At 39.8% G+C, this 10,311-nt stretch overlaps 1 protein-coding gene across 1 annotated transcript in view; it reads right to left on the reverse strand.

Moving 5' to 3' along the window:
• The window catches only part of FYB (FYN binding protein), a 164,785-nt gene that overhangs the window by 71,936 nt on the left and 82,538 nt on the right, over nt 1-10,311 (reverse strand). The window contains exon 2 of the mRNA XM_006874683.1: nt 3,475-3,631. Within this exon, the coding sequence (XP_006874745.1) occupies nt 3,475-3,631 (157 nt within the window). The remainder of the gene's footprint in view (nt 1-3,474; nt 3,632-10,311) is intronic.

The raw sequence follows: 10,311 nt of genomic DNA on the forward strand, positions 1-10,311 counted from the left end.
AGTCTTGGAGCTCTGTCTTGCCTCTTTTTTGCCTGGAATTCTGAGTTATTGCTGGCGGCGACCTTCACAACACCTTCACCCTAGCTGCCATCAAGCCTCACTTCCTACCTATCTTCTTCACTTTCTTAACTAAGTTCGTGCTCACATATGACTTTCTATAAAGACAGCTATCCATACCTCTCTACTTAACGTTGCAACACACTATTTCCTACCCCACCTTCATAATCCTCTCAACAACTGTTATTGTTGTTAGCCACCTTCCAGTTGGCCCTCACTCATGGCAACCCTATGCACAAATGGAATGAAACACTGTCCAGTTCAGTGCTATCACCATGATTGATTGTGGATTTGATCACTGTGAACCACAGTGTTTTCAGTGGCTGGCGTTTTGTTTTGTTTATTTTGGAAGTAGACTGCCAGACCTTTCTTCCTAGTCTATCTTAGTCTGGGAACTCTACTGAAAGTTGTTCACCATCATTGCAACATGCAAACCTCTCTTGCAGATGGATGGTGGCTATGCCAGAAGTGGATTTTCTGGGAATCAAACTGTGTTCTTCTGCATGGAAGGTAAAGATTTTCCACTGAACCTTTACTGTCCAATCTCACCACCTAAACTCTACCCTGTTTTTTCCTACTTAGTACTCCCTGACATATTATTTTTATATAAATAATAGACTTCATGCTTGTTATATTTATTGTTTTGCTCTCTTATCTCCTGTTTTCTGAGGGAAGGGATTTTTGTTTTTTTTTAATGACAGTCCTTGAGCTCCTATGACAATATCTGGCTCAAAAGTATTGGATAAATGAATGAAAAAAAACATATCTAGCAGATCTTGACTTGAAGTGGGGGGGCTCTGATTAGAGGGGAGATGAGCAACATTTTTAGGCAGACAGAAGGGATACCTATGAAGTAGTTCTATGTGCAGTTTGAAGGGCAGTGATTTGAGTGCTGGTGTGGCACTGTGGATTAATGCGCTGGACTACAAGGTCAGTTTGAACCTCAAGGTCAGCAGTTCAAGGTCACCAGCTGCTCCACAGAAACCCTATATAGGGTCACTATGGGTAGGAATCGATTCGACAACACTTATCAACTTAACAACATGAGGAAACAGCTACATTTTTTGTAATTCTACTTAAAGCCCATCATAAATACCCTTTTCTCAGATGCTTTTGAATCTGAATATACGACCCAGTTAACTTTCAGTTCCTCTCCACATCTTATCTAGCTTCCCCTATTTGGGAGGAATTTTCTAACCCAGATATTTCTTCATTTTGGAATTTAAGCTCTCTGATAGGAGCATAAAAGTCCTTCACTATATGCCACATTTTCACTTTTGATTAAAAAAATGAAAAAAGCTTATAGTTGACACTTAACTTTGACCGTCGCTTTTCCCTCACTTAACTTCCACATGCTCCTCCTTTAGGTAATCTCCAGGCAGGATGAGTCTTGTTTCTTTCCATCTTTCTTCTGAGTATGCATTCTGTGGAGTTGCAATCCTTAGATGAACCAGACTTTACTATTTTTGTTGTTGTTGAGTGCCATTTAGTTGGTTCCAACTCATAGCGACCCTGTTTACAGTTTCCAAGGAGCAGCTGGTGGGTTTGAACTGCTGACCTTGTAATTAGCAGTCCAGTACTTATTCTGCAGCACCACACCAGGACTACTGGATTTTATGATTAAGAATCCTTAAAAACATGGCAATAGGGTGACACAACGTTTATTATTATTGGTGGATTATGTTCATCTTTGATGAAAACAATATTACAAGTAAGAATACCAACTTGACTGGTTGGCAGATACTTTTAAACTTTGCCCTCTTTGTAAGAATTCTCTGCAAAGCTGGGAAATGGGGGGTCCTTATGAAGTAGTAGTTCAGGTGATAAAACTGTTTTGAAGACAAACTTAGGGGCTCAGATACAAGGCATTTGTTGTTTTTACAATTGTTAAGTGTCATCAAGTCAGGTTTAACTCACAGAATAGGATTTCCAAGGAGTGGATGGTGAGTTTGGACTGTCTGTCTTGTGGTTCGGACTTCTGGTGTGGCGCTGCTCGTTAATGCGGTAAATTGCAACGTTGGTTTGGGCCATTAAGGCAGGTAGTTCCAACTCACCAGCTACTCCTTGGAAACCCTGTACAGGGTCACTATAAGTCGGTTCCCAACTCAATGGCAATTAGCAACAACAACATCTTGTGGTTCAAATCTACCTTAAGGTTCTGAGCTTATCCTACAGTGCCATATCAGGACATAACTAAAAACACACAATAGCAGAAGTAAAAAAAAAACATAATTTTTTGGACACTTATGTGTATCAGAAGATTTAACCAAAAGAGTAAATAGAGAGCCCACAGACTGGGAAAAAAGTTTTGCAATGACATCTCAGACAAGGGTCGAATCTCTAAAATTTATAGAGAAACTACCAGTTTCTATAAGAGAAGAGCTAGTCTTGTCATGGGATCTATGTTCTGTCGTCACCTGAGTATTTCTTTTTCAAACAACGTTTTATCCTGTTCCAATCTCCTATTTCCCTTTACCTCAGCAGTTATTCTGGTAAGTTGTGGCTAGGGTGGCCTTGAATTAAGACAAAATTTCTGAAGGAAGAGAGACTAACCTATGTTTTTTATTTAAAAGAGGAAATGATAGCTTTCTTTCCTGCTGGTTGCTAACTGATTGGTTGTCAGTGTGAATCCACTCTCAGCTTTGTGAGAGAAAAGATCTGGAATTCTGCTCCTGTAAAGACTTGTTATATACCAACACATTAATTCAGGGTAGCTCTACTTTGTCCTATAGAATTTCTGTGAACTATAAAGATTACAGCTAGGGAAACCCTATAGCGCAGTTCTGTTGTTGTCAAATGCCATTGAGTCAGTTCTGATGCATAGCGACTCTGTATAGAGTGTCCAAGGAAAGGCTGGTGCGCTTGACCCCCTGACCTTGCAGTTCAAACTGACCTACAGTGTAGTTTTACTCTGCCTTAAGGATTGTTATCAGTTCCAGTTGACTTGGTGGCACACAACAATAACAAAAGCAACATAGAGCACACAATTACTTTGCGTTAGACTGACATTGCTTCCAATTTCCCTGTATACCATGTGTGATCTTGGAGAAGTTACTTGATTAAAGTTGTAGTTCCTTATGCATGTGATAAGGATAATTGTACTCACTTTATAAGGTCATGAAAAGTGGTGATGATAGTGGTGATGTGGATGATGGTGATGGTAATGATGGAGGAGACGGTGTGGTGCTGATGGTACTGACTTTTTAATGAAAGCAGTAGAGATGCTTTTCGAATGAAATTTTAATGGGAAACAACATAAAACAAGCTACAGTGGCATGCGAGTGGAGTGTATGCTCAATAAATCCTGCTGTCTGCCATGTGCACTATTTTTCAGAGTTTACAGTGGAACTCTCAGCACTCAGCCAAACGTAATTTGAAAATCTCACCTAAAAAATAGCAAGTTAATTGTTCACTTACTTTAAATCAAAGGTATGTTTAATGTTTCTGGGCGGTAGGCTTGGAACTGGTGGTTGTGTTGGATAGCATGCTGGCAATGGTGGTTGGCTGGATGGATGGGACGGTGGAGGTGGTGGTAGGGAAGCTGTTGAGTAAGATGTTGGGCTTTTGATGGTACCTAAAAAACAAAGCAAAGAATAGCATGGCTTAGGGCAAATCTTCAAAATACAAGAACTAGCTGTTTAGTATATGGAAATGAGTGTCTTGAACATAAAATGTTAGAAATATATCCCATGTTGAACCAGCATGACATTGCTGTAACCTAAAAATCCTCCATGTTCTGCTAGCTACATGCTAAATAGAATTGCTAGTCTTTGCCACCTTCCTCCTTTACCTGACTGTCTCCCCTTTGTCATTCCTCCACTCTCTTTCTGATTTCACATACTGTGGTTTTGAATTATGCATGTTGCCTTGGCTCACTGACTTTGAACGGAGCTTATATTTCTTAATCTTCTTGTTTCGAGGTAACTTTTTGAGAGAAAAGGGCTATGCCAACATGAAACGATTTTGCTTTAATTTTACATGACTTTAGTCACTAATGTAACTAAAACACTCCAGGTGTGCTGCTGCAGGATAATGTACTGGACTGCAAGTTCAGTTTGAACTACAAGGCCAGTCGTTCAAACCCACCAGCCACTCCTCAGAAACCCTACACTGGGTCCCTATGAGTCAGAACCAACTTGACAGCAGTAATAGGACATTTATTCATGTTTATAACAATTTTTCTTTTTAATTGTATTACCTTTTCAAAAACTTTACTTATTATTTTGGAACATATATGTTTTCTCTTATTGGTTTTGACTTTTAGGGGCTTATTGAGTCCATGTGAAAGCTGGACAGTGAATAAGGAAGACCATAGAAGAATTGATGCTTTTGAGTTACGGTGTTGGAAGAGAATATTGAAAGTGCCATGATCTGCCAAATGAACCAATAGACCCATTTTGGAAGAAGTGCAGCCAGAGTGCTCCTTGGAGGCCAAGATGGCCAAACTTCATCTCTCATACTTCGGACATATTGTCAGGAGGGACCAGTCACTGGTAAAGAATATCATTTTTGGTAAGGTGGAGGGTCAGAGAAAAAGAGGAAGACCCCAAATGAGATGGATTGGTCAAGTGGCAGCATTGATGGACTCAAGCATGGCAACAGTGGTGAGGTTGGCCCAGGATTGGGCAGTGTTTTGTTCTGCTGTGCATAAGGTCGCTATGGGTCGGTCCCAAATTGATGGCACCTAACAACAACAATGAGTCCAAATGGAGCTCTGGTAGCGTAGTGGTTACAGATCAGGCTGTGAACCTTAAGGCCAGCAGTTCGAAACTACCAGCTGTTCCATGGGAGAAAGATGAGGCTTTCTGCTCCTGTAAAGATTTACAGCCTCAGAAACCCTGTGCAGCGACACTATGAGCCGGAACTGACTCCACGGCACATAACAACAACAACATTGAATCCAAATTAATTTTACACAATTCCATCTTATCATAACATTAATGGACAGTAACATATGCACAAATATGTATCAATGTGAATACAATTGTAATAATTTTGCAGACTTTATAGTGCCTCACAGCATTTTAAAATCTAATTTGCGCTATAACATGGGTTTACGATCTCTTAATGACTCAGTATTTTCGGTCATCTTGCTGTGTAGACTCTACCCACATTATCTTTCTCTAAAAGTGGCTTAGGACAGATTTCAGAAAATATGGCTTCTACCACAAGTCATCAAACAAAATATTAGTAACTCTTCACTTACTTGATTTACATACCTTAAAAATACTGTATCCAACATGAAAGAAATAAATTTGGAGGTAGTTATTTTTGTATGTGTGGCTGAATTAGGTACAATAAAATGTTTTGGTCATTTAAAATTATTTAAACTGACTAGTAGGCATCAATACTATATGCAGGGACTTTTTGATAGGTCATGTTAGGCTAGATCTTTTAGCAATATCAAATTTACCTCTTTGCACATAATAACATGATGATAATTTACAATAAACCCAGTTTGTACAAGTATATACATAAAGAAATAAGAACGGAAATCAGCATTGAGTTTTGCTTATGTTCTCTAGACCCATTGCTGTGAAGTGGATCCTGACTCAGAGTGATTCTATGGAAGATCATAAAACTGCTCCTTGGAAACCCTATGGAAACCCCATGAAAGCAGACTCCATCTTTCTCCCTCAGAGTGGCTGGTGGGTTCCAACTGCTGACCTTTCAGTTAGCTGTCTAATATTTTAACCATTGCATTCTTAGGATTCCTTATGTTCTTTTCTCTATACTGTTGCTGTTTACTGCCTTTAGGTCAATTCCAACTCATAGCCACCCTGGATAGGGTTTCCACATACCTTGCAGTTAGTAGCCCATCGCTTAACCTACAGTACCACACCAGGACTCCTACGTTCTCTTAGTTGTTTAGTGCCGTCAAGTCAAGTTGGCTCCTGTATAAGGTTTCCGAGGAGCAAGTTTGAACTGCTGACCTTGCAATTCAAACCGACCTTGCAGTCCATATGTTTGTAACTTTTAATAGCTAAGTTGAAAAATCATGGGCTTGTGCCCAATAATCACAATCAACAGATTGGACTGCATTCTTTTAAAGATGTGTGCCTTTCTTTCCAGTTCTCCTTCAGAAAGGGAGGTTAATACGAGAGTGTAAATTTTGAGGACAAGTACAAATGTTTTGCTACACAATCTCATTTTTCTTGTTAAGTGCCACCGAGTCGGTTCCAACCCATAGCGACCTTGTATAGGGTTTCTGAGGAACAGCTCGTGAGCTTGAACCACTGATCTTGCAGTTCAAATGGCTTTTCAGTCTGGCGCATTAATCCACAGTGCCACACTAGGACTCCACAATCTTAGAGACCTTTATTAAACAAAAATATCAACCTGTGAGCCTATTGTTTCTTGACATATCCTCCATCTAGGCCCTCTTACTGGTTTTTAAAACTTCTCTTTCTGTCTCTCACATGGCCAAACTGAATACAATTTGACTGCGTTGGTTTCTACATCTACCTGTGTGTATATAAAAAACCAAAGCATTCCATAACCAATTAAGCAATTTTTAAAATCTTTGAACATTTAGTGTACAATTCCCTAAGGGGGTAATGCCAGGGGTTTACACAGTATTTTGTACACAAAGCCTCCTGATTATTTGTAGATATTTTTGTCTCTCTTCAACATTTTTTACTGATGGTAATTGCTAAACACATTGCCCTCTGTCTTCAATTTGTCTCCTTACTGCCACAATGCTCCTTTTCTTCTAGAGCTTTCAACTGCTCAATTACTATACTCCTGACTCCCAACACTCTCTGCCAGGTCTAATTCTCAACAAGTATTGCTCATCTTCTCTTCCATTGTTGTTGTTGTAAAGTGCCATCGAGTTGGTTCTGACTCACAGCAACCCTGTATAGGGTTTCTGAAGAGCACCTGGTGAGCTTGAACCACCGACCTTGCGATTCAAACTGACTTTGCAGTCTAGCACATTAACCCACAGCGCCACACCAGGACTCCAGTCCTTTTTACTTGGGTGTAGGGTGGGGAAGCTAGGGGGAAGTTAGAGCAGGGAGAATTCATTTCTCTATAAATTTTATAAATATAACTTTATAACTCATTACATTTATGTTAGAGATATTTTATTCAGTTCATTTTTGTCACAAATAAAGTGAAAATATTTTTGCTGTGTGGTACTTACTACTTTTTCTCTAGCTCAGTTGCTCGGTTATCTTACGTATATCTTCTGTCACTGGGATTATATTTAGGAAAGCCTTCCTTATCATGAATGCATATGATTATTAACCTGTATTTTTTCCAAATTTCCAGTTGCTTCATTTTTTTCAATTAACTCTTTAAAACTATTAGTAATTAATTTTGCTGTTTGGTATGAAATATTGTTGTTGTTAAGTGGTGTTGAGTCGGTTCTGACTCATAAAGACCCTGTATAGGGTTTCCAAGGAGCAGTTGATGGGTTTGAACTGCTGATCTTGTGGTTCTCATTCCAGTGCTGATCCTATGGCACCACATCAAGTAGGGAAACCTAACTTTATGCTTGTTATTGTTCCTAAATTATTTACCAAATACAAGGGGGCTTCCAAAAGTTCATGGTTACTTACAATGAAAAGATAATGGATTTTTTTCCCCATGAACTTTTTGAAGCTCCTTCGTATCTCAGCATCATTTATTAAGTAAGCTTACTGCAAGGTTGGCAGTTCAAGCTCACCAGCTGCTCCTAGGAAACCCTATATAGGGTCGCTATGGGTCAGAACTGACTTAACAGCACTTAACAACAACAACAACTGTAGAGCCCTCAGCACTCGGTCATTCAGTGCTTACCACAGTGGAACCCTCAAACCAGCACTGCTGATATAAAATGTCTCCTCTACTAGAGACTAAACACTAAAACATTAGTCAGTTTGATGGATGAAAATGACATCTTGCTATTTTAATTTATAAACAATACAGTTTAGTAGATTCCAAGAGATCTAATATTTCTGCCCCAAAAGAATAAGCCTCTGTGGGTGAATTTTAATAAATCATTGTCCAAAAGGAAATAAAACTATTTAATAATTTATGACATCTTTTCTTTATATGGTAAAGATTTTCATAAGCAGGGAACATTGCCGTGAGAGTGTAAGTGTAAAGCTTGGAAAGAAGAAAGTATAAAGAGTTTGGGGAATGGTGAGTCCTTGGCATTAGAAACACTAAAAACTAACTTAGCCCCAAATTCACGTTCTATGTTTTTACACAGGCTTATGAGACTGTTTCATGAAGCAATGATGGCAGACTCCTCTAGTTCTGCTTGCCTGGCAAGCTCAAATAAAAAAAAAAAAAACCCTATGGAGAAATTCTACTCTGTAATGCATGAAGTCTCCAGGAGGTAGGGGGATTCAGTGGCCGCTAACAACAGCATGAAACTAAAAGTCTGAATGTTCTGCTCCTCCAGCAAGCTTATTCTTATGGTTAAATGCCTTCAAGTCTGTTCGGACTCATAGCGACCCTGTATAGGGTTTCCAAAAAGGGGTTGTTGAATTTGAACCATCCACCTTGTGGTTCCAACTACCTTTGTGGTCAAGTGCTTAGCCTACAGTGCCACACCAGAACTCTTGGACAGTATACATGTCTTTATGTTACACTAGTATTTACTAGTAAAATAATTTGCTTTGCATAATTTATGGTCACCATATCAAATACCACAAGGAATGTATTTGCACATATAAAAATAATTTTAAGGAAAGCCAATCTTAGTTTTTCCTGGGGAAAACCAGGTAGGTTTAATCTCAAGCTGGACTTTCAAAAATATACTAAAATACAATTATTGTTGGAGACTTGAGCAACCTCAATACTATGACTCTTAGTCATCCTTCAGGTTTGGAACTGAACTCATCTGTATGGCTCATTTTTCAGACAAACAATAGATAAGAGGAACAATAGACAAGAGGAACAATAGCATAGTGGTTAACAGTCTGGTTGCTAACCTAAAGGTCAGCAGTTCGAAACTACCAGCCACTCTGCATGAGAAGGATGAGGCATTCTGCTCCTGTCAAAACTTACAGCCTTAGTGGGGTAGGCTTGGGGTAGGGGGGTACCCTTTGGCTGTTTGATGATGCATGTAGGAAATTGTAATCATTGCAATGAAACGAAATAAGGTAGGATGAATGTGATGCTAAAGTTCTCCCATGTAAACTATAACATAATTCCCAGTAAAAATTAAAAAAAAAACCTTACAGACTCAGAAACCCAATACAGAGTCGCTGTGAGTCGAAACTGACTCAATGGCACATAACTACCATCACCATATAATAGAAAATTTGCAATCAAAAGGGCAGCATTTACCCAAGGACAAAGTTCAGAAGGATGGGAAAGGGAAGTAATAGAAACAAGAAACACAGAGAGGAAACCAGAGCCTGAGAGAGAACAGTGGGCTTCCCAGCTCACAGAGCAAGTAAAACTAAGTGACTATGGCCAGGAGGCTTGCCTGCAGAGTGGAGTGCCTCCAAGCATTTAACTGAGGAGGAGCTAGGTTTGCTGAACCATGGAGCGAGAGTAGAGTACCTTCAATTGGTGGTTTATGGTGGAGTGTTCTGTCTGTGCCCTGTGAGCATTTATGTTGTTGTTAAGTACCATGGAGTCAGTTCTGACTCATAGTGATCCTGCACAGGGTTTCTGAGGCTGTAAATGTTTACAGAAGCAGAAAGCCTCCTCTTTCTCCCGTGGAATGGCTGATAGTTTTAAACTGCCACCTTGCGGTTCGCAGCCAGATTCTTAACCACTACACTAAAAGTGCTTTGAAACATTGGTGGGGCAGAGACCAAACTGTCTCTGGGTGTAGCTGAGAAGAGTCTGTCCTGACTGGAAGAGCTGTGCCCTGAGCATTTTCTGATCCTGTAATCACTTCCCTAATAAAGTCCATTACAATGAGTATGGTGTCTGAGTTCTGTGAGGCTATTGCAATGGATTATTGAAGTAGAGAAGTAGAGAGGGCTTTGGGAGGAACGGTTATTGACATTTTAATTTTTTTTTTTCCCCATTCAGGCATATATAATAATTTACATCTCCAAAGGGCACATTCTGCTCCTGGCTACCAGTTCTTAGTCCTTCTCTTCTTAGTTGATGCAGCTAGAGTCCTCAGCTGCGCCCCCTCTCCATGCCACCATCTCTGTCTCCATCTCTGGCGCTGCTGCTTCTCTGGATAAGGTCCCGCATTCTATTTGTGGGTTCCTCTCTTGATGGTCCTAGGGTCCTCTGTTTCTGGACTGTAAGATTAACCACTCCCCTTTTTTTGTTACAAAACTTCTACCTTTACAA

The sequence above is a fragment of the Chrysochloris asiatica genome, unplaced genomic scaffold (genome assembly GCF_000296735.1).
Source record: "Chrysochloris asiatica unplaced genomic scaffold, ChrAsi1.0 scaffold00293, whole genome shotgun sequence".
NCBI classification, from domain to species: Eukaryota; Metazoa; Chordata; class Mammalia; order Afrosoricida; family Chrysochloridae; genus Chrysochloris; species Chrysochloris asiatica.